The following is a 21,883-nucleotide window of genomic DNA, read 5'->3' as shown; positions in this document are numbered from 1 at the left end:
AAAAAAAAAGATCCTATTCCTGTAGCAATCCCTGAAATAATGTTCCTGTAACATCTTTATTGTCATGCAAATAGCAGCGTGTAGGCAATTCAGACAGAAAGTCATCTAAACTCTGTCCAGGGGGAAAGTGAGGCACTTAGGCAGAGTGACGCCTGGTCACCGTGAGCTATGCAAGACCTGGGATCAAACCCCAGACCCGATTCCCATTCTTGAGCTTGAACCCCTGGACAGGTGAATGTTGCCTGGAGCTGCTGCCCGACGGCAGCAACACCTTTGCTGTGTCGAAATGGGCTTTGTTTTCATGTGTCACACTTACACTCATTCTTAAGAGCACGCTTCCTGTACCTCCCCCTCCAGAAGCCACAGTAACTTGGTTCCAGCCCTCCATTTTGAGAGCAGGGATGGGTTAGAGTAAGGTAAGCATTCTAAACGCATCAGATTGATTTTTCACGGACACGGATGCAACGCGAGGACAACGTAGATGATGATTTGGTACAGAAAATGAAGTCTATCAACCAGGCCATCTCTTGGTACTGCTTTTTGGTGCGCGGGGTGGTGTGTTCTAGGAGCCCTCTGGCTTTCCAGAAAGTCTAGAGAAGGCTCACAAACACACACCTGGGCTCCGTAGGTGAGTCCGTGCTCTGGCACCTGCTGGAGCTGCTTTGTGTTACTGAGGTGGTGGGGGAATTCCTCCTGAAGTAGCTCTACGCTTTTCTCTCTCTTCTTTCTCAAAACCTGAACAACAGATGGATCTGCCCTCGGGGTACCGGGCACAGCACCTCCTCATCTCTCGAAGCACAGCTTCACACTTAGACTCCACGTAGTTGTTCGCTGGAAAATAAGAAGGAGACACCAAGTCTACACAGGAGAGCTGCTTTTGTTCCCTGGGGGGATGTGTCTGACCCTGGGATGCTGGGTGGTGCCCTGCTTTGAAAAGGACGCCCTGCTTACCGATGCTCCACCACTTCCCCTGCTCTACAATCTCCCTTTGCTGTCAGCTGGGTAGGAAGCTGTCAGCCCTGCAGCTACGGCCAGGAGCACGTTCAGTCCCCCTGTTTTGCATCTATTGCATCACTACAGCAGCAATGAGGTTTCTCTGTCTGCTGTCCCTTTCCTCTGTACTTTTTTATCCCGAGTGCTTTTCAGCTGGCTCAGCCCAGCTGCCTCATCACTGCAAGGTGTACAGCAGTACAATTAAGAGCTTGCAAAGTGGAGTTGATATAAATGGGGACAAGTGCACCTGCCTTCCACGGAGGGCTGGGAGGAAGAGGTGGGCCGTGTGGCTGCAGCCCTCCCACCATCAGCCTGCTGTGGGCAGGATGTGGCTCTGCACGGCACTGCTCACAGGAAGCCATTCTGCTGCCAGCAGCCAAAGCACCAACAGGAGCCCTCCTGCACTGAGCTCCCACCTCCGGCTTGGGGAGGCATTCAGCCACGTCTCAGTGCTGCCTTCGCCTCTCCTTTCCTTCCCAGGAGGATGCTCTCAGACCCTATGAGATGGGATGGGCAGCATCTTCCCCAGGACAGGGCTGGCAGCTCATCCCATCTTGACTGATTAGTGACAGCAGGGGCTCAGCCCCGCCGGGGCTTCTGCCCAGCCCTCAGAAAGCAGGGCCAACAGAGCCTTGGGAAGAACACCTTCAGCTCCACCTGCTGCCCAAAGCCCCAGCTGCTCGGGGGTGGGGGGGGGTTCAGGAGGAAGCTGGCAGCCCAGAAGGCACAAACCTGGGAAGGAGAGCTGACACCTCCCTGCCCTCATGTTCCTACCACACATGCTCCAAGGGTTCTCCTAACCATCCCTGTGCAGCTCTGTTTCCACAGCTCTATGCCCTGCTACCCATCAGGGATCGCTCCAGAAGGGCAATCTTACGATGGATGGCAAAACACAGATCAAGTTTATGGTTTACAGTGGGCATTCAGTCTCACAGAGAAAGCAGGCAACATCTTTTGAAACAGTCATCCTCTGCAAAATGGCTTTGAGAAGCTGCACCTCCCTGCTCCTGCCCTCCTCCTCCCTCATCCTCCACACCATCTGTGTGCACTGGTCACTGCAGGCTCTGCTTTACTTCCTCTATTGCATTAATTCTTGCAGGAAAAACTGCTTTGCTGTCAACTCAGCTGCTTCATCTGTGCGACTCAGGCAATATCACAGCACAAACAACAGCTCTCCAACATGTTGGCCACAGAAGTGGTGGGGCAGCGAGGTGTGCGTGCAGCAGAGGAAAAGCCCCCTTGGTAACACTGAGCCATCCAGATCACATCTGTACACAGACCTGTGAGAGTGCATCACTTGGAAGAACCTCTGTGAAAGCCATGAAAACAGCACTGTCATAATAGGACCCGCAGAGGGCCAAACACCAAAAGCAAAGCCTGTTTACAAGTGCTGGGGATACGAGGAGAGGATTATCGGAGCCCTTCCTTTGAGCTGAACACAGCTTCCAAATAAACAATCCTGGAGAACACAGATATCCACTGATTGAACGCTGCCTCTCCCTGCTTCTCCCCCATGTTTCTCTTCCCATGCCATTCCCCAGCCATCGGGGGCTGTTACCACACCAGCTGCACCACAACACTTGCTGCAGGCAGCAAAGCCATCCCTCCACTCCATTTCGGCTAACATGCCCAGCTGCTGCTAGCACTGCTGTTACTCTCAGCCTTGGGCTCTCAGCCAGTCACCCTCCAGCAAAGCTCCTCACACACACAGAGCTCTGCTGGGTGACTCAGAAAACACCCTTCCCAACGTGCCCGAGCTGCACGCACACACAGAAACGCTTTCTCTTATTCATCCCATTTTTAGCAACTGCATTGTTTAGAAGCATATTTGTCTCTGCGAGTCACCAACCTGCCTTCCCCAGCTCAGGCACCCGAAGCACGTTATCACCTAACCTCCATTTTCCCACCGCCTATTTTGCTCAATTAACACGAAACAGCCGTCAAGGCCTCCCAGAGGCCCTCAGCCCACCTGCTGCCCCCAGGCCAGGCACACACCTGGCTGCTCCTGCAGCATCTCTGTGCCCGCAGCTCCAAGCTCTGTGTGTCCTCGCTCCACCCACCCACAGCCTCACCTCCCACTCCAACACAGCTCACAAGTCTGGCTCTCCCCACCTACAGCTCAGTCCTGAGACTACACACAGCCTCTCACTAAGGCACGGAGAATGCTCAGCTTGGAAAAGCTGTGAGAAACGCTGCGTTTTGTGCCTCGCTCCTTACAATCAAGCACAAAGGAATTCTTTTAAAACCAGTCGCTGCCATTTGGTTGGCTTTGTGCTCAGGTCACGCTCGCGCGCTTGCTTGCTTCCTCCTCAAGTGAAAGGAGAACAGGGAGATGTGAAAAGAACTCGGTTCCACCAAAACTCAAGACACCAAAAAGACAAAATGATGCTCGGTACCTTGCAAGCATTTCTGTATTTCACAGGCTTGTTTCTGGCAGGGATCCTTCTGGGACATGTTCAGAGAACTAAAACGACAGGAAAATGTTACTGTAGAAATAACGTTTGGGGAAGGCAGGGGGGCAAAACAGCGCCTTTGAGCAAAGAGCTCCTGGCTTCCCTCCCTACTGCAGGTGGTCAGGATGCACCTGCTGCCAACAGATGGGATTCCCCACACTCCCAATGAACGCACAAAATGCTCACAGCACTCCTTTCCTGGGGAGCAACCTGCCAGCTGCCTCCCAATGCACCCCTGGGCCTGGCTGGAGGCCGTCAACGTTGGCCATGAGCGCAGGGAAGTTGTAGGAGCTACGCCTGAAGGCCCTTCCCTTTTCCCCCTGGTTGCAGTGTGTGTCCTTTTCCACTTGGAAGCACAAAGATTCCAACAACGACTCACATGAACACGGCTCTTTTTTAACAGCTCTATGCCTTTAAACCTGTTGCTAAAAGATGAGCCCTCTCTGCGAGCTCTGTGCATCCTGGAGTTTGGCACAGCCATGCAACTGCATCTGGAGGAGGAACTTGGGGAAAAAACAGCAGAACAACATCGTTATGTTTGTCCCAGAAAAACAACAAGGGGGGATTTTTTGTTGCAAGAGAAATCCTCTTGGGATTCCCCCAAAAGAAACAGCTCTGCCATTATCAGATTCCCAGAAAGCGGACATCAGGCCATCAGTTTGACTTTCTGCAGCTGCAGCACCCACCCGTCACCGGGATCTCATGAGAAACCAACAGACAAAGAAAAAGTGGGGGGAGCAGCAGAGGGGTGGGAGAGCCCAGAATGAAAGCATTGCTGTGGCCGTACACAGCACAGGACTTCAGTCCCTGCAGTGCCACAGCTCAGCCCTGCCTGGAGTTGGGGCTGCTGTCAGCCTCCTGCCCAGCCTCTGCCCTATGGCACTTCTATGCCTATTTCCAGCATCCTGGCCAAGCTCCACGTAGGGCAATTACATTCTGCCTACCTAGAACTCCCCCTGACGTTTCAATTGGGCACGATACTCCTCTTCACTGCCTGTCCTAAACTCATGTGATGTTGCTGTGTGTTGTTTAACTGCTTCCACCTCAGGGGTGGTCGCATTTCAGTGGAGAGAGAATCATTTATTGTACAAAACATACAAGGACATCTTCCTAGAGCCACTGCTCCTGAAAGACAAAAATTCATATTAAAGAATGACGAGGAATAAACAGAGCACAGCACAAAGCGGGGGTAATGTCTCCACATACCAGATTAATCACCAGGCACGAGTTTAAGCAGCAGTTCTTCAACACCACCGAGCTGTAAGCGACAAGGAAAAGTTCAATACGGCTGCAGTTACTGTGGCTGAGAGCTACTGGACTTCAATACAATAACAGTCCTCTGCCGTCCCTCAAGGATCTCAAATGACTTCACAAACAGGAATGACTATGGTCTATTGTCGCCACCATCCTTACCATGAGATGGTGCTCTATCTCCCAAACGCGAGAGTTACTATCCCTGTACTGCTCACCCTGGGACAGCTGCCACATGTGAGGCAGCCGGGATGGGGGGAGCTGGCTGGGTCGCAGCGCCTCACCCAGGGGAACCTGAACTCTTTGGATCCGAGCCCTCAGCATACCTTCCTCCTGGTGGAAAGCAACAAAGAGAGGAGGCAGTTACTGGCAACGCAGGAGAGGCACCTGCGACAGCAAAGCTACAATCCCGGCGAAGCCCAAAGGACACTTGCCTCTTCCGCAGCCACGAGCCACGTCCTGCGGTGCTCATCGCAGTACACACCTACGCGTCGCACCCACAGCCGCACGGGGGGAGCGCCGGCCTGCCCTCCTTCAGCCATCCCCCGTCACTCCTCTGCGCTCCGTCAGCCGTGTGGCGTCAGCTCCTTCGTTCCCAGGACATCCGTGGGGAGAGCTCTGGGAGCTGAAAGGCACCTCGGGGGGCGGCCGGCCTACGGCGGGAGATGCGACGCGTCGAAGCGTCCCTAGAAGAGGCTCTGGGCAATTAAGGTGGTGGCCGGGTGGAAGGAGGTCTCTGGGCGGGCTGTGCTGTGGGAGGCGTGTGCTGAGCGGCGTTTGTAAGGCATTCTGGGGCAAAAGGTGCCGTAGGTTAAACCCTGTGAGTATTGGCTTTGCTTATTCCGCTAGCGGTCCTATTAACAGTCTTCGTGTAAAACGATGGGGGGGGAGTGGGAAGAAAAATAAAGATGTGATTGAGGCAGGAGTTCTGCGGTTGACGGCGGTCTAAATCCCGAAAGCAAAACTTGTGACAGCTTAAAGAGAACGGAGATCAATCTGGAGACAAAGCATGAGACTCCAGATGCTGGACTCTCACGCCGGGAACTCGCGGAGCTGTCATTGTGCAGGTCCTTCCTCTCATCCCTTGGGGGCACGGCAGCGTGGTCCGCACTCACACCATCTTCTCACAAGCAGCTCTCGTCACGTCGTGTGGCTCAGACTCAAGGTGCTTACCAAGAGCCGACAACATCAGCAGGAGTTGAATTTGGGACATGGAGGTGGCTCTTCCCAAAAGGGTTTTGGTTTATCAGCCAGTTTGTCTGCACACCGCTTAGATCAAGCTGAGCCATTAGCAAGCGGAGGTCTGGGAAAATGATTCTGTCTTTGAACCCTAGAAGAGGTAATCAAAATGGTACGGACAGTCTTCATTCTTTATCTAGGTTTAAAGTAGAACAGAATTAAGCTGCAATACATGTAACATCTTCCTGCTATGAAGCAGATGCAATATTCCTATCCCAGCGAAACACAGTGATCTTCCAAAAGCGTGTGAAGTTACAAGGCATGTTTCAGACAGAGGCAAGAACATCTGGGTACAAAATAAAGCAGGGAAGGTCAGGGAGAGAAAAATATTGTTATACAGACAGAACAGGAAACACACTTCCACGTTGCCTTCTACACCGTACACTTGTGGTTCTCTACCTTTTGGAACCAAAGGGCCACTCAGCCTTTCTGAAAACAAAACACCAACCACAGGTCAGCCCCAGCAGCACTGTCACAGCAATTTAGGACTGGAACGTTCTTTTAATATCTCTTTTTTTCTCCTGTTCTGTTTGTTCCCCTGCTTGATGTGTGGGAATGTGGAGGTGTGACGCAAAGAGCACCGCTGCCATCCTGCAATGCCTTGCAGCCATTCCAAGCAGTGCCCCAGCACTGGCATCAGCAGGAATGCAACAGCAGCCAAACAAACCTCACAAGGCCTTCAGGAACGAGCTATGAGAGTTACAGTGATGTTTCTGTAAGCCCGAGTCATTCTGCTTCACCCTACTTTGCTTCACAAATTCAAGCCTATGTGTGCTTTGCCCGGCAGTGAAAGGCAGCAATCGCCGCTGCTCATTTTTCAGTCAGCAGAATGTAATTACCCAGGTTGGAATTTGGCCAGGACACTCTCCTACTCTGTGGTAAAATGCCAAAAGCTCCATCATGCCCCCAAAACTTTGCTTTCACAGCCTGTTCGAAGCTGGAATTTCTACAGAAAGAGGAGACGCCGTCAGCTCAGCACTGATTCAGCAGTGGAAGAGTAACATCAGTCAGCAAACACCACCATGTCCTACAGCAGGTAACCTCTCCTGTCCCAACACGGGCCTGCTTCAAGCTTGCTGATTAGGCTGCAGGCAAGAGGACTACAGCACAACTGTACGTCTGTGCCCCCTGTGCACACACACGGTGGTGGGATGGGTGCACAGAGTGAGGTCTCACCCTGAGGACCCGGAGCAGAACAGGCATCAGTTTGCAGTGTTCTTTTCAGCCTTCGCCCCTTTCATCAGACCCAAACCTCCCCCAAACTCCACAGCTGTGGGCTCAGGGTGGAAGGCTCAAGGTTGTGCTGCCAGACAAGCTGCAGGTCAGGCAAAACCGCTTTTGGTTTGGAGCAGGACGGGGATATCAGCGATCCAAACACAGCGAGGAAAGGGGAGCCGCGGCCAGACGCAGGCTGAGAGCCACAGCGCAACTCCAGGAAGAGAAAAACGTCTCCAATTCCTACTTTGTCACCGATTTTATCAGCAAGCAACAAAAGAGCCCTTAGGAAGGCGGGGCTGAAAAAAAACAAAGTCAGCTCGCTGAGTCCTCAAACAAGCGCTACAAACCGCTCCTTCCAGCGCCCCGTTCGTAACGCGCACCTACAAACAGCCCCCGGGCAGCACCCAGAATGCAGCGTCACGCTCCGACGGCACCGCCGCTCCTCTCGGCACCACGCAGCAACCCGGGCGGTGCCGGGCCGTGCGGCTCGGGGCTCCGGAGCCCGCCGGGTGCCCGCCTTTCCCTCCTCGCTCCCCGCAGGCCGCAGCGCGGAGCTGGGCCGGCCTCGAGCGCGGAGCGGCGTGCGGAAGGAGCGCGTCCCGTGACGAAGGCGCCGCGTTCCGAGCTTCTACCGCGGAGGCCGCTGCCGGGGCCAACCCGCACCCCGCCGGGACGCGGCTCGGCGGGATCCGAAGGAGACGAAACGGGCCGGGAGCGCGGCGGGGGGAGAAGCGCAGGGAGGCCGATGGTGCGGGGAGGGGGGCGCGGCGCGTCTCCGTGGCAACCGCCCCCCCGCCCGTCACCTACCTGCGGCCCCGCGCCGCTGACAGCCCGCGCCGTGCGCGCCCGGCGAAGCCTTCCCCGCCCTCCCCCCTGACCCCGCCGCCGCCCCCCTCCTGCTCGCGGGCCCCAATGGCCGCCGCCGCCGAGCCCCGCCCCGCCCCGCCCCCCACGCCCCGGGCCCCGCCCCGGTGCGGGAGGCGAGCGCCGCGCGGAACCCCGGGACCGCCGCTCGCGTGGTCCACACGGAACTTCCGTAGCGAGGCAGCGCCCGCCCCCAGCAGCGGAAGTCAGCCGCGCCGATTGGCTGAAGGAGGCCGGGAGCCGCTCCAGGATTGGTCCGTCCGCACAGCGCTCCGGGGGGGTGGGCCCAGCCTACTTCCGGCGGCGGCGGGGGTGACGAGAGGCTGCAAGATGGCTGTGCAGGCCGTGCACCTGGAGGCCGACGCGTTCCTGGTGTGTCTGAACCACGCGCTGAGTACCGAGAAGGAGGAGGTCATGGGGCTCTGCATCGGAGAGGTACCGCGCTCGGCCCTCGCCGTCACCCTCAGCGCCGTCTACAGCGGGCGGCGTCCCGCCACGGCCCTGCCCAGCGCCCCCCTCCTGAGGCGGCCGTTCCTATAGCGGAGGAACAGCCGTTTTCTCTCTACCAGGTCGACACCAGCAGAATCGTCCACATCCACTCCGTGATCATCCTGCGCCGCTCGGATAAGAGGAAGGACCGAGTGGAGATCTCTCCCGAGCAGCTCTCGGCCGCGTCCACCGAAGCAGAGATATCCTCTGGCGGCGGCGCTGCGGTGCCTCAGCCCGGAGCGCTTTGTGTGCCGCAGGGCTCAGCTGGCGCTCGTCATTCCCCAGAGCTGCTGTTCGGCCCTGCATTTGTGCCGGAGTTGTGATACAGCGTTTGCGTTTCCTCTTTTTTAGTCACAAGTGAGGCAGAACCGTGCTTCTGATGGGCAGGGTGGGGGTGGAACTGCAAAATCCAGTTTGTGGTATCCTGCCTCAAGTGTCTGTCCATTTCTTGCCAAGTGTCCCGTCACCTCTCTGCAGGGATCTGAGGTTTTGTTGAGCTGTGAGACTTTTAAGCTCTGTGCCGTGGTTGCTGTTGCCTTTGTATGATGGGTTTCTTGCATTTGCTCCTTTGGTTTTGGAAGCACCTTGACTCACACACAGGTTGGCTGAGATGACAGGACGTCCGATGAGAGTTGTGGGCTGGTACCATTCTCACCCTCACATCACCGTCTGGCCATCGCATGTGGGTAAGAGCAGTCTTGGTTCTGTACAAAAGCCTGCAGCTCTGCAAAGAAATGACTTGATTTACTGCACTCTTAAGAGCTGCAGATCACAGCTATCAAAGTTTGGTTTCCCAAATTCCCCCTGGTAGGAGAGGACTATCTGGATGTGCTGATGTTTTGTTAACTCATCTTGTACATTTAAGACACGCTCTTTAATTATATTTTAAATAGGAGCAAGATTTTTACTTAGTGTCCTGCAGTGTGTTCTTTAAGATCAAGCTTGTGACTGTTACAAATTCCAGTATCAGCCTCCAAAAGATGGAAAATCTCTTTGCAGACCTTCAGGTGACCTGTGCAATTCTCACTATCTTGTTTCTTTGTCCACAGATGTCCGCACGCAAGCTATGTATCAGATGATGGACCAGGGTTTTGTAGGGCTTATCTTCTCCTGTTTCATTGAGGACAAAAACACAAAGGTAGGTAACTTAAGAGACGTGCCTGCATTGCAAAGTTCAGATGCCCTTCAGCTGTTCTGCCCAGCTCATTTTTGCCGCCTCATGAAGTTGTTACAGGGTGGGATGAGCTGATAGTGGTGTCTTGTCCAGATTTCCCAAGCAGCTCTGGTCTGGGATTTTTTTATTCATAGTTAATAGATCTGTTGGAGCTTGAAAACAGTTCTTGCATACCAGTCAGAGTTTGCACCAAAGTGTACATCTTTGCAAAGTGCTCGAGTGCTCTTTGAAAGCACATTCTTCTTCCTGAAGGGGTTTGGAGTTCCAGATGGTTTTTGGTACTTGAAATCTGACTTTGTGCTGTCTCTCTTAGACAGGTAGGATTCTCTACACCTGTTTCCAGTCCATTCAGGCCCAGAAGAGCTCAGAGTGAGTACAAAGAAAGAATTTTATGTTCTTCTGTTTCATCTAAATCCCTTCTTTCTTATTTGTCTCAAATAAGTGGTTTGTGGGTTCATCAAGAGCAGCAGATGTTGTACAGAGATGCCTGCTCTGGTTCTCTGTTAATGCAGGCTGCTTGAAGAAGGTTGACTGACTTTATCTAGAAGTTATTAACAGCTTAAAATCTGATGTGGAGCACTACAGATTGCAGATGAACTTGTGCTGTAATCTGTTGTGCAAGGGCTCACCCTTCTGCTTTCAACTCTAGAACTCAAAGCTCTGAGCTTGCATGGCATTCAGTCTGCACCAGCTTTGCACGTGCTGTGTGTTGTGCTGTCAGTGCTGGTGCTTTATGGTGCTTTCGTTACTTGAGCATTTCTATCATTGGCATTTGGGAGAAGAGCGTGGTTATAAAAGGATTCCCATTGCCTGGCAGTTGTAGCACACGCTCTCAAAAGTAAACCTGTTTGATCCCATGAGTTTAACTGACTCTTGTAGGTTGGTAAAGGCTTTCTTTCCTTTTTTTTCCTCTGCTGCTTTGCAGTTAACTGTATCTGATACCTTTTTAGATACGAAAGGATTGAAATTCCTATTCACGTTGTCCCCCATGAAACTATTGGGAAAGTGTGTCTGGAATCAGCTGTAGAGCTGCCCAAGATCCTGTGCCAAGAAGAACAAGATGCCTACAGGAGGATTCACAGGTAACGCTGGGGCTGCAGGCCTCCCTGAGGCCTCCCTGTCTTTGCTGCTGTGTTCTGCCTCAAGAGCACAGCCTTGGCAGAGATAGAGAAAATGAGAAGCATCTCATCTGTAATCTGTAAAAAAAAAATGGATTGATTACTTTCACGTGATGGATTGCAGGTGCTCTTGACCTCGTATTTTTCTGTGTGCCCAATCATCTGCTCCTCTGAAGTGTGTGTGAGCTGATGGTGACGCGTGCAGCTGTGTCCGTGTTCAAGTAGGGCACCAGTGCTGAGAAGTCTGAAAAATGAGGAAAAGTACCAGCATTGGGGTTTTTGATGCTCTACCTCTACTCTTACCTGGAGCAAAGTCTGCTATCATGATGAACGTGCAGGGGCTCTTTACAAGTAAAGAGATTAAAAGCACCTGCAGTGTCAGCAGCTTGGAGGAGGCTGGTTCTGCACTGCCTGATGTGCCGTTCACTGCTGTTGTCATTAACTCACGTTTTTCTTCTCTTAGCCTCACCCATCTAGACTCTGTAACCAAGATTCACAACGGCTCAGGTAAGGATTCCTCCTTCGTGTGAGTGCAGGATGCTGCTCTGTGAGCTGAACAGCAGAGCCTGGAGCGGCTGTTCTGGCATTGCTTTCAGGGGAGAATAGAGCACAGCTGTATAACAGTCCTTGTGAGCTCCAGTGCTCCCTTTGGCATTAAGAGCAGTTGTAGAAAAACAAAACAAAAAATAGAAGAGCACAAACTTCTCTCTCCTTCTTTGCCATGCAGTTCGTTTTCAGTCACACACTCTGTGTAACCAGATGGATTCTCTGTTGCATAAAGTCAGGTCGAAAAAAAATAATGCGATATTTTAAAGGAAGATGTAAAAGGCTGTAAAATAACCCAGTCAGAAGCTGCTGGCTCTGACCCTCTCCTGTGGGGATCAGTGGTTGCCTTAGCCAGGATGCTGGGAAGCTCTGTTGGCTCTCTGTAGCTCCCTTGGCTTTGGGGCAGTCGTAGCATGGACCTTGTGCTCGCACTGGCATGGTGTGCTCTCGCTCTTTCCAGTGTTCACGAAGAACCTCTGCAGCCAGATGTCTGCCATCAGTGGGCCCCTCCTTCAGTGGCTGGAGGACAGGCTGGAGCAGAACAAGCAGCGGGTGCAGGAGCTGCAGCAGGAGAAGGAGCAGCTCCTGGAGGAACTGGCCGCTTTGGACTGAAGGAGGAAATACAGATCCTTCAGGGGAAAAAAAAAAAGACACGAATAATCAACTCCACTGGACCTACCTGTGGCTGCAGGGTGGCCTCACGTTGCCTTTCAATGAAGATACGAGGCTGTACCTCTTGTTTTGCCCCCTGCAGCAAAGAGCACTTCTGTGGGATAAAGGTTCTGTGTTACTCCAGCTTGTTGGAGAGCAGCAATACCTCTCTGGGTGCTGCATCGTGCAGCACAAGTCTCGCTCTGCGCTCGGGTTAGGCAGCATCTCTTGGTAGAGAAGACTTCAGTTCTGGAGGGCACAGACATAGGGAACGTGTTGTTTCCCTCTCCTATAATTTGACAGAAGTCTTTCTGCTTTATCTGTATTCCAGAAGCCTAGCACAGGAGGAACAGAGGGGGGAAGGACTTCATGTCCCTGCTGTTGTATCTGATGCTGCCAACTTATGCCCTCTTTTAGTAGCTTCAGTTGACCACGATTGTACAGCTAGTAATGGCTCTGGATTACTGGTTAGGTAACAGGGAAGCCTGGGAACAGACCTGGAAGAGCTTTGACATGGGGTCTATGCTCAGTGTACCTCAACCCAAATAAAAAATTCCAAAGCAAAAGCTGTTTGGAGTAGAAATGAAATGGCTGCTACGCCAAATTCAGTGCCAGTAGCTGCCCTTCTTGGCCATTATCTGTTTTCTTCTATTTCATGTAGTGCTGTTGCACACTCAGCACAGAACCTTCTTACAAAATGGATTCTTTTTGCTGGCTCAGGGGCACAGATTGTGGTTCTTTCCAAGAGAGAAGGTGATGAAGGTGCTGGGAAGATAACTGCTAGATGTACAAGGCTGTCACACGCTGTTGTTTTTTAAGTGTCCTTGGTGCTAGAGTTCAGAGCACCCCCCAACTTGTACATCACGTTTCTGTTTCAATGCAAAATTTCTGCCCAAAATAGCTTAGAGTTCTGGGTGAGAGCATGTGTCCCATTGCGTGGCTGCCCCCTTCCAGCCACAGCCCTAAGCACCACTGCTGCATGGCACAGGGCAACGGCTCAGGTGTATTCAGGGCTCTTGGGAAGGACTGTCCTGGCCTCCAAGGAAGGAAGTGCAACCTGGCAGATGCATTTCAGGCCCTGCATCCCATACACACACAGTAAAGGTGAGGCACTGCTAGAAACAAGCATGAATGAAGTTGCTTTCTGTCCTCCTGCAGCCCTCCAGGCACACAAGATGAGGGTGTTCACAGCACATGAGGCACTCAGAGCCCAGCTCAGCTAGCAGGGTGACCTAGAAAAAAACCTCACATAGCAAAGCTACACAGCCTGGGTTAAACTGCAACAGAAGAGCCTGCTTCACTTTGACACGTCGTTATGAAAAGCCATTTATTGATTATTCCAAAGTAACACCTGAGGGATTTGTTCACAGCACACACAAACACCATGACTAATTTAATCATGCTCTGCATGAAAAGTTACATCATCAGACTGGATCTTCACATTCTATGGTAAAAATAAAATACAATAGGGACAGAGACAAAACTGAAGTCTAAATTTAATCAGAGGATTTTGATCTTGGTAGGAACCAGACAACTTTGCAAAACCTCCTGCTACTGGAGTCAAGGCACTGCTTAGCTATTGCTTTTAACAAGAACAGCCAAGGGTCGCTCAGATGAACTCTCCTTGGGAGGACAACTGAACTCCTGTTGAAGTTTTCTTCAGGTCTGCCTCTTACCCTGCCCAGAAGTCACCCAGACAGAATCAGATGGCTGCTCAGGTACCTGGGTTTTCTTCTGGCAGACCCAGGCAGGCCAGCACACACAAGGTTGTACAGCATCTGTACCACTGAGTAGGTGAAAAAATAAACTCATGGCTCACAAGGAAGACGTGCTGTGAAGCACTGAGCATAAATACTGATCAGAAAACCACAAACATTAACAGCTGTGTCCAAGGAAGGGTCCACCTTCTAAGAGGGGGAGCCTGACTGATCTGTGCATCGTTGCCACGGACTTGCCATCATCATCATCGTTACTCTTTACTCACTTTTGCCCAGTTCAGAAAAGGCCTCGGGGTCTTTAGTGGAGGTTTTGAAATCCAAAGTATACAAGTGGTCTGGAAGCCTCTACAACACACACTCACAGGTTCCACAATAGGCTCCTCTATTTACAGGCTCATCTATTTCCTGCCACATGGAAAAACCGAGTGGCATCAAAGCAGCAAACGTAGCACACCATTACAAGGAATCATCCAGCCTCGTTTTCAAGGCAAAATCAGCACTGAGTTTCCTCATCACTTCGGCGTGGCTCAAACCCTGCTGCTCTCTTTTAGTCAGACCGTAGTTTTCTTTGACATACTTTGCAAAGGGTGTGAGGTTGGTCCTGGCAGGGGTGCCATCCTTGGGCTGGCTCAGCACCAGCCGCCCCCCGCAGAACGCGCACACGAAGCGCTCCGTGTCCAAGGACTTGGAGTGGCGGCCAATCCTGAAACGGAGGAAGAAGTGCTTGGATTTCACGTGCAGGAAGCACTATGAAAGCTACAGGCAGTGCTATAAAAGCTACAGGCAGTTTCCTAGAGTCTGACACCAGGAGGTTGGTCTCTGTGTTTTCATAGAATCAGACTTAATTAAACACTGAGAGTGGTTTGATTTCAGAAGAGCTTGGAATCACAGCATGGCCTGGGTTGCAAAGGAGCACGATGCTCCTCCAGCTCCAACCCCTGCTGTGTGCAGGTCACCAACCAGCAGCCCAGGCTGCCCAGAGCCACATCCAGCCTGGCCTTGAATGCCTGCAGGGATGGGGCATCCACAGCCTCCTTGGGCAACCTGTTCCAGTGCCTCACCACCCTGTAAGTGAAAAATGGAATGCCTTATTTCTACCTATTGCTGCAGCAACATAGGGTTTGGTGACATGCATTCCACAGGAATGAGCCACACGCAGGCAGTGCAGGCCCACAAGTGTTATTATTCCTGTCTCAGTACATGCCCAGAGTTGGAGATAGCATCCTCTAACAAAAAGCCTGTAACAGAATCGGTGCTGATCATCAGGGACAAGTGGTCAAATAAATTCACAAGGTTACCCAATGTCAACGGAACCAACTTGTAGGTCCAGAAAACAAATTAGAGGTAGAAGTTAATGCACAGTCACATGCAAGATCAAAACGTTACTCACGTGGCTTTGCACACAACGCATGCATACGTGAACTTGTACTTGATCTCATAACTGTGACATCGTGTTACCACAGGCAGTTCTGGGTGAACCACAGCTGATTTATTGGCGTAGAACCTCCAGAAGCGGCCGTGCCCATCGCGGACGCCGTTGATCAGCCAGGTGGCTGCATGGCAGATCTCATGAATCAGCGTGTCTCGAAGGCGATCTGGGATGAAGAAAAGACACGGATGTCAGCCAGGAAGGGGGAATCTTGAACCTCCATCCCCACCTCGCTGCTTCACGCTTCTGACACTGCCTCTCTTATGCAGGGCCTCTCCCTTCAGAGGTGAAGGAAAAGAAGCAGATTCAGTACGGAACTACAGGCATAGAGCCCCAAACTGCAGCTTTCCATGGTCTGTTTGCTGACAGATGTTATTTGGCAACTGCCAGAATGAGCATAAACCCACAACAGAGCCTTCTCTAAAAATAACAGGTAAAATGCGTTGAGCTGAAACGCAGCTAGCAAAGCTCAGTCTTAGATGACAGCACAGGAGAGGTGCCTAGCATTGATGGGTGACATCAGTTTCTTAGAGTGACATTACACAACATCTACTGGATGCCTTTAAGTCAATAAGATAAACAAACCACTGAGGTTGGCACAAACAGATCCCTGCTCTCACATTTCTGAAATCGGCCCAGGCTTTTAGAAGGGCCATGAGGACAAGCAATACCATTAGTGGAGATGTTTAAGGCAATGCATTTCACAGCAGGGCTCAGTCTCCTCCAATTCACATTTTAATCTCTGCAGCATGCTTTCCTAAAGATGAATCAGCACAGGTTTTCTTTTACCTACCTGCAGAATCGCAGACTTTCTCTGACAGCTCGATCCGAGCGTAACGCTGTGCTTCAGGGCCCTTCGTCTGCCCAGTCACACAGTATCCTGCTGTTTTTCTCATTTTTTTGTTCCAGTTTATTACCATTTTCTCTGGTAACTGAAAGACAAAACAACACGTGTATAATTCACCCTCTCCTACCTCTTTTATCCTTCTCAGGCCTTCCGGCTTCCCCTCACTACGTGGTCAGCACAGTACGTCTCTATTCCTGCCTTTCACAATGCCATAGCTGACATCCACTCTCCATGGCTTTCTTCCTCTCTCATCTGCATGTCTACAACCAGCAGGGGACTTTCGCAATGTGGGATGAGACAAGAGTCCCTTGGGTCCCCCTTTCAGCCTCTAAGTGTGGCCAACATGCTGCTTAAAGGGAACGCAGGGACAGGTGAGGAACACCTCAGGCCTTCCCCTCCCAGCCTCTGCCCAGCTGCTGCCCCTTGCAATGCAGTGCCTCGCTGATCCTGAGGTGGCTCTTTTGCATTAAACAGCCTCCCAGATTTTTCTTGTGCATTGCCTTTTTTCAATATATATGAATTTGTAGCATCCATGATAGTGTGATCAGAAGTTCTGGAGCTCAATTTACATGTCAAGTACCATCTGCCTTTGATTGTTCTGAACTTGCAAGGTGCTATTTTTGCTTGGTGTACCTTCACACTGCAGGATGAATAATCACCTTCTGCTTATCCTCTGTGCTGCTCCTGGTTTTAGAAGCCTTCATCATAACTATCTTGGTTACCTTTTTCTTCTGCTGACAGTTTTCTCACATCTGAATTAGTTAAGTGAGTTTAAGTGGTCCCTGTCAGCACAGGGACAGGGCTGAAGCACTGGAAGTCTTTCAGCAACGGTGAGCCCGCTCAGCTCAGCTTTATGTGAACTGATAAGCAGCTTTTCAGTCTGTTCTGGGACAGCAGACAGGAACGTGCCATAGAAATGCATGCAGCATGACCAACCACAAGGCAACAGCCCCTGACACCAAAGGGAAGTGCTTCTATCCTTCAGCTCTCTGGTGGCTGCTCCCCAGCACGTGCCCATGGTCAGCTGCAAGCAAGGAACAGCATTTCTTCCTTTTGTGGCTGGGAACTGTTACAGCCATGTTAGGGAAAGCTAAGAGGCAGCAGCAGCTCTGAAGCAGCTCGAGCCACACGAAGTGCTGCCTGCTGCAGACTCGTCTCCCAGCTCCAGCTCACACTCTACTTTTTTGAGCAGATTGAAGCAGCTCAGCTGAGCACCATGCAAGTACATGGTGGGAAGCTGGGAATGTAACAGCAAGAGAGATGACAGCTAGCAGACCTGCTTGTGCTACCACTAGCTATTAGCATGTGGCAATGCTGCAGTCTGCCAGCACGTGCTCTTTCACCACGGGCTGACTGAGCAACGATGGGAGGTGGCTCTGAGCTTCTTTCAGCAGCATAAGGACACAGCTGCCTGTTCCTGGCAGGTGGAGATCATGACCATGCAGGTGCTACAAAATACGCAAACATCAGTCACCTCTTCAAAGATGAAACTCATCCAAGGCAGCCGCATGTTGCAGTTTGTCTCATCAAGGAAGGATCCTGCTGGACACCACCCAATCTGCTCACTTAAGGATGGGGCACTGTTACAGCTGGGAAAGCGAGCCAAGCTGAAAACTGCTGCATCACAGTGCTGAAAAATCCCTTTCAAAAGAAATTGCTTGAACTAACAGGATCAGAAGCCATTACTGTAACACAGAACTTCTATTAACTGAAGAAGGCACAGAGCAATCGCATCAAAAAGTGAGGAGCAACACTGACTAGGTTTCATAGCTATAAAAATGTAAGTTGCTTTGTGTTTCTTTTTGTTTGATTTTAAAGCCAACCTTCTGCTCAAAGATGGTGCTGTTGTAGAGACGGTAAAGCTTCTGCGTCAGCTCCTCTTTACTCTTCTTGAAATACTTCACATACTGGGAATCTGGACTTGAGAGATCTTGTAAGAAGCAGCCAGGCACTGAGCACACGTTAAGCCTACAAGAAAAGATGCCGTCGTTCACTGAAGGTCAGAGATACCTCATTATTCCTGGTCATACCTGAGGCTAATGGCCTTGCCTTCCACTTAATTACCAATTAACAAATGTTGATCAGGTAGCAGAAGTTTGTAATTACTAGAAAAACCCGAATGCCACTCTAAGCAAAGCACTCAGCACCTTGTCATCCATCTACAATGGTCCTAGATCATAGGAAAGAGGGAGAACTACTTACTTTCTCTCTGACTGTGAGCGACCGACAGATTCGCTCCTAGGAATTCTCACAGAAGCCGTTATCTTGGAAGGCGTTTCTTGAAGTGAAACAGATTTTGATGTTGGTATCTTGACTCCCTTTCCATCCAAGGACTGGGCACCTTCACAGAGCGCCTTGATGTTCTCTAGTTCAGAGGGAAAAGTCACAACATTTCTCATGGCCACAGAGTCAGGAGCGCAGCCATCAAGTGACAAACACTGATGAAAGAAATCATTGCTTCAAAGAGACAGCTTGCAAGTCAGCCAGGAACCATTTCTTACCTCTTGTGCTCGGCTGGTAGACAGCTTTACTTGTGCTTAAGATGGGTTTCCGGGGCGTATTCCGTTTCCTTATCCTTTCTATTAATGATTCAAACTCACCATCTGAGCTATCTGATTGTAACTCTGCACTCTGTCGGGGTGGCGTGGCTGATGTTTTATTTCCTTTACTCCCCTCACAGCTTCTTTCTGCCCCCCCAGCAAGGAAGCCCACACTCCCTCTGGCTGCCGATTCCTCCCCACTTTGTGGAGGTGGCACTTTGAGGCACTTCCAACTCTCTTTCAGGTCCTTCACTCCTCCATGTCTGTGTTCCTGCCAGGGGCTGTCCACAAACACAGAATCGTCAGTGTCGCTCAGAACCTCTGGATACTGCAGCTCTTTGCAGCAAGCATTTTCCTTCTCTGAAGTCGTCAGCTTCTTTGGGGTCCGAAGATCTTTTGGTGCTGTAATTCAAAAGAAACTGCTCAAGGTTTCGGCACGTCAGGTATCTGACTCTGCCTTAGCACTAAAAGAATTCTTGAAAGATAGGAAAACAGAGGACGGAGTCTGCAGTGCCTTTATTACATGCTGCACATCACTGAAAGATGTAAATTCATGGAAACTGAACTGTGACTTTCTATTTTTCCAATACATCTGCCATCAGGCCTGGCAATCCTGCCAGATGCAAATAGCGAGCCTTAGCATCATCCTTATTCCTGGTGATAAAATGCATGTAAGAATATAGCTGGATCTTGAATATTAAAGCCTTACGAAATTAAGAACAAGAAACAGGTAATTCAAGTGATTTAAGAAATGCTCAACCTTTATAGCTGATCAGAACACAGCCTACAGCATAGAGCACATGCTTGCCAATGAGGCTTCTGGCACTCAGCTTTGACTAATCAAGAGCAATAGCTCAGATCAGCTCTAACACAGATGACTATTTATGATTCCAGGCCATTTTGTTTCCTCCCCATTCTCCCTTGCCCTGGCTGTTCCTTCAGAAATCATTCCGTTGCTTCTCACAGCCTGCAGAAGTCATGACCTCAGCAATGAATGCTACCTTTTGACCCAGGAGAAGTCCTACTCTGTATTGCTGTTGCACAATTACTTGCCCTTCTTTGCTGTGCTCTTTTTCATTTTAAAGTCCGAGAAGAAATCATCCATCGAGTCATTGATGAAGTCCTTCAAACTGTAAAACAAGCAATAATAAAACAATGGTAGGCATAAGCAGCAAAATAGGGGAGTAACTTTGCCTTATGAGAAAGGCAGCCACCAGAAAGGCCACCTAACACCAAAACAGCACCAGCTGCTTGCAAGAGTCACCAACTAATCCCATTAGTAGGAACAGGGGAACATGGACAATTCCAAACATCCCATTTCACAGAACACACACAGATGGAACAGGTACCAGTTCCTCTGTCTGCTCTCACTCCCATGGATTTATCAGCCTCCGAATCACTAAAACTTTTGATTGATTTTCTATGCTCAGAATAGTAGACATAATGAGAGAACCAAGGAGTGAAAACGGGAAGCATTTCATTGCAGCACCCACCTTGAATCCTCCTTTTTGGAGACCGATTTGGGAGTTTTCATTTTTGCTAAAACTGAAACGATAAGCAATTAATGAAGAACGACATCCCAGTGATAATTCTGCTATGCATTTTTACAAGGGAAAGCTTACAGCTGGAAAAAATTCAGCCTGTAGTCTCAAAAAAAACCCCAAAAAACAAAACAACACACCCACCCCAAACCAACCACCTCTCAAACCCTTGAAGATGATGGCAGAATTTCTTTCATTATTCACTCTCACGCTATAAAGCTAGGAAGGCACCATTGTGGAAGCCAGCATATATAGGTTAAAATACATCCCTAGCCAAAAACATCCCTTTGGGTGGTTAAGACTCACACAAGTTCTGTGACTTGAGGGAATCCTGAGCAGTTTAGGAACGTGCTCGGAACAGATAATGTTCAGAGAAAATGGTTACGCACTACAGACTGGGAAAGAGGCAGGGGACAGACAGAACAGGGGCAACAAAAAGCTCCATGCCAGGAGCTGTTAACAGCCAACAGCTGAGAAGAACAAAAAGAGCCTCACACACAACGCAAGGCAAAAAGCATCCAGAACTGAGACAGGAGATTCAAAAGCTGTCACTGTGGTGCACTGACACAGCACAGCACTGTAGCAAAGAAGCAGTGACCTCTCGGAAGAAAAATCTCCTTAAAATACTACTTCGTTGCACCCAGATAGAAATGGGTCCTTCCTTTTTGTTCCTTTGGGTCCTTCCTTCCTTTTCCACCCAGCGAACAAATCAATGTGTGCTGTTACTTACACATTTCAAATTCATCATCGCTGCTGGAGGAGAAGTGCAGAGCATGGCTGAAAAACATGAGAAGCAAAGGAACATCAGGAACACACAGATCTGCAGCTCTGCTGGGCTGAGATCCCAAACACATCCTGGAAACACAGCAAAGATATGCTGAAAAGACACCAGATGTCTGAAATAGGCTGAGAAGCTGAACTTGGATATTAAAGTCTGTAACAACAACGTTTTAAATACTCGTGTAGTGATTGAAGGCTGCCAGTATCTGAGGGCTGGAAGCGTTTGGAAGCATCAGCTCTGCGAGGTGTGGGGCTGAGTTCAGGCTGGTGACGGGCATCAGAAGGGACAGAGCTGGGTTCCTGCCTCACGTGGGGGATTTAATGTAGACCTGTGCTTCCAGGCTCTCAGAACACTGCTTTGCCGGCCGATTTATGCTATTTTCGGACAAAAAGCAGAAATTATCCAACCGGAAAACCCACTGCGCGGTTGCCGAGCAACGTGAAGATGGCTTCTTTTAATTACACGGGTTACTCACACCTACAAGACAAATACGCAACGCGCAGAGCAGCGCTCTGAAGACGGGTGGCCTAAGCCAGAACTGCACGTGAACATAACCGAGAGAAACCATTCAGGCGATCGGTTAAGCAGCTCCAACCCCGCCCCACACGGACAGGAGCCGCCTCACCTGGCGCTGCTCCCCGCCGCTCCCCGCCGGCCCGGTCCCAGCGGGGTGCTGAAGGCCGCCATTCCGCTTCGAAGCGCCCGCGCCTCCAATGCCCACTTCCGCTTCCGGGGCACCGCGGCGGGGCGCATGCGCAGTGCGGCGCTCAGGAAGGCCGGAGGCGCTGCGGTGATGGGGGGCGGCGGGCCGTTCCCTGCGTACGCGCAGCGGGCCGCAGCACAGCGGTAACCACAGGCACCAGCAGCAAGGCTGAGGCCGATTTCAAACGGCAGCCCTCGGCCAGCACTACGGTTAACGGCTGCGGTGTTTACCCAGCGCAAAAGCAATCACACAGTTATAATTACTGTGGGACCAGAGATGAGAAAAAGGAGAGGGAAACATCAGTGCAAGGCTCCCAACGCTCCGTGAG

The 21,883-nt window shown here is 50.9% G+C and overlaps 4 protein-coding genes across 10 annotated transcripts; 1 reads left to right on the top strand and 3 right to left on the bottom strand.

Annotated features, from left to right (window-relative positions):
* CMC4 (C-X9-C motif containing 4) lies at positions 1 to 4,706 on the bottom strand. Of its 3 annotated transcripts, XM_052673553.1 has the most exons (4): positions 4,653 to 4,706; positions 4,545 to 4,571; positions 3,390 to 3,457; positions 1 to 831 (listed from the first exon to the last, which is right to left on the bottom strand). In XM_052673553.1, exons 2-4 carry the CDS (start codon positions 4,550 to 4,552, stop codon positions 668 to 670), a joined length of 240 nt encoding a protein of 79 aa, XP_052529513.1. In that variant the 5' UTR covers positions 4,553 to 4,571; positions 4,653 to 4,706; the 3' UTR covers positions 1 to 667. The 3 variants fall into 3 exon arrangements, with proteins under 3 accessions (XP_052529513.1, XP_052529514.1, XP_052529512.1); XM_052673554.1 differs by lacking the exons at positions 4,545 to 4,571; positions 4,653 to 4,706 and adding an exon at positions 4,391 to 4,445; XM_052673552.1 differs by lacking the exons at positions 4,545 to 4,571; positions 4,653 to 4,706 and having other exon boundaries at positions 3,390 to 3,927.
* On the bottom strand, positions 4,454 to 8,039 carry MTCP1 (mature T cell proliferation 1). Of its 4 annotated transcripts, none has more exons than XM_052673560.1 (5): positions 7,962 to 8,039; positions 5,132 to 6,027; positions 4,860 to 5,030; positions 4,653 to 4,704; positions 4,454 to 4,571 (listed from the first exon to the last, which is right to left on the bottom strand). In XM_052673560.1, the coding sequence occupies exons 2-4, from the start codon at positions 5,237 to 5,239 to the stop codon at positions 4,657 to 4,659; spliced, it is 327 nt and encodes a 108-aa protein (XP_052529520.1). In that variant the 5' UTR covers positions 5,240 to 6,027; positions 7,962 to 8,039; the 3' UTR covers positions 4,454 to 4,571; positions 4,653 to 4,656. The 4 variants fall into 4 exon arrangements, with proteins under 4 accessions (XP_052529520.1, XP_052529519.1, XP_052529518.1 ...); XM_052673559.1 differs by having other exon boundaries at positions 5,132 to 6,072; positions 7,962 to 8,027; XM_052673558.1 differs by having other exon boundaries at positions 5,132 to 6,222; positions 7,962 to 8,025.
* Positions 8,040 to 8,302: 263 nt separating this feature from the next.
* BRCC3 (BRCA1/BRCA2-containing complex subunit 3) lies at positions 8,303 to 12,562 on the top strand. Its single transcript, XM_052673547.1, has 8 exons — positions 8,303 to 8,453; positions 8,588 to 8,708; positions 9,107 to 9,193; positions 9,557 to 9,645; positions 9,995 to 10,050; positions 10,632 to 10,763; positions 11,263 to 11,306; positions 11,806 to 12,562. The coding sequence occupies exons 1-8, from the start codon at positions 8,349 to 8,351 to the stop codon at positions 11,955 to 11,957; spliced, it is 786 nt and encodes a 261-aa protein (XP_052529507.1). The 5' UTR covers positions 8,303 to 8,348; the 3' UTR covers positions 11,958 to 12,562.
* A 746-nt stretch (positions 12,563 to 13,308) lies between these two features.
* Positions 13,309 to 21,620, bottom strand: LOC128076167 (germ cell nuclear acidic protein-like). 2 transcript variants are annotated; one of them, XM_052673545.1, is made up of 10 exons: positions 21,478 to 21,620; positions 20,802 to 20,926; positions 20,024 to 20,075; positions 19,584 to 19,660; positions 18,492 to 18,932; positions 18,193 to 18,355; positions 17,814 to 17,958; positions 15,937 to 16,075; positions 15,105 to 15,309; positions 13,309 to 14,417 (listed from the first exon to the last, which is right to left on the bottom strand). In XM_052673545.1, the coding sequence occupies exons 1-10, from the start codon at positions 21,603 to 21,605 to the stop codon at positions 14,171 to 14,173; spliced, it is 1,722 nt and encodes a 573-aa protein (XP_052529505.1). In that variant the 5' UTR covers positions 21,606 to 21,620; the 3' UTR covers positions 13,309 to 14,170. The 2 variants fall into 2 exon arrangements, with proteins under 2 accessions (XP_052529505.1, XP_052529506.1); XM_052673546.1 differs by having other exon boundaries at positions 20,802 to 20,848; positions 21,478 to 21,608.
* Positions 21,621 to 21,883: the final 263 nt, after the last annotated feature.

Source organism: Tympanuchus pallidicinctus, unplaced genomic scaffold (genome assembly GCF_026119805.1).
Source record: "Tympanuchus pallidicinctus isolate F22 unplaced genomic scaffold, pur_lepc_1.0 scaffold13, whole genome shotgun sequence".
NCBI lineage: Eukaryota > Metazoa > Chordata > Aves > Galliformes > Phasianidae > Tympanuchus > Tympanuchus pallidicinctus.
This window is presented reverse-complemented; position numbering and strand designations above follow the sequence as displayed.

Bases quoted from the DNA above. Each gene is read 5' to 3' on its own strand.
- CMC4 (XM_052673552.1), bottom strand. From the start codon at position 3,927: ATGGCTGTGCCAAACTCCAGGATGCACAGAGCTCGCAGAGAGGGCTCA. The intron at 832-3,389 runs GTACCGAGCATC...CTTATTTTCCAG, and splicing joins AATACAGAAATGCTTGCAAG to CGAACAACTACGTGGAGTCT.
- LOC128076167 (XM_052673545.1), bottom strand. From the start codon at position 21,605: ATGCGCCCCGCCGCGGTGCCCCGGAAGCGGAAGTGGGCATTGGAGGCG. The intron at 20,927-21,477 runs GTGAGGCGGCTC...CTGTGTTTCCAG, and splicing joins GCGGCGGGGAGCAGCGCCAG to GATGTGTTTGGGATCTCAGC. The intron at 17,959-18,192 runs GTAAGTAGTTCT...CTTTTCTTGTAG, and splicing joins CGCTCACAGTCAGAGAGAAA to GCTTAACGTGTGCTCAGTGC.
- MTCP1 (XM_052673560.1), bottom strand. From the start codon at position 5,239: ATGGCTGAAGGAGGGCAGGCCGGCGCTCCCCCCGTGCGGCTGTGGGTG. The intron at 5,031-5,131 runs GCAAGTGTCCTT...GCTTTCCACCAG, and splicing joins GGCTCGTGGCTGCGGAAGAG to GAGGAAGGTATGCTGAGGGC. The intron at 4,705-4,859 runs GTAAGGATGGTG...TGTCGCTTACAG, and splicing joins AGATAGAGCACCATCTCATG to CTCGGTGGTGTTGAAGAACT.
- BRCC3 (XM_052673547.1), top strand. From the start codon at position 8,349: ATGGCTGTGCAGGCCGTGCACCTGGAGGCCGACGCGTTCCTGGTGTGT. The intron at 8,709-9,106 runs TATCCTCTGGCG...GACTCACACACA, and splicing joins CGCGTCCACCGAAGCAGAGA to GGTTGGCTGAGATGACAGGA. The intron at 10,051-10,631 runs GTGAGTACAAAG...ATACCTTTTTAG, and splicing joins CAGGCCCAGAAGAGCTCAGA to ATACGAAAGGATTGAAATTC.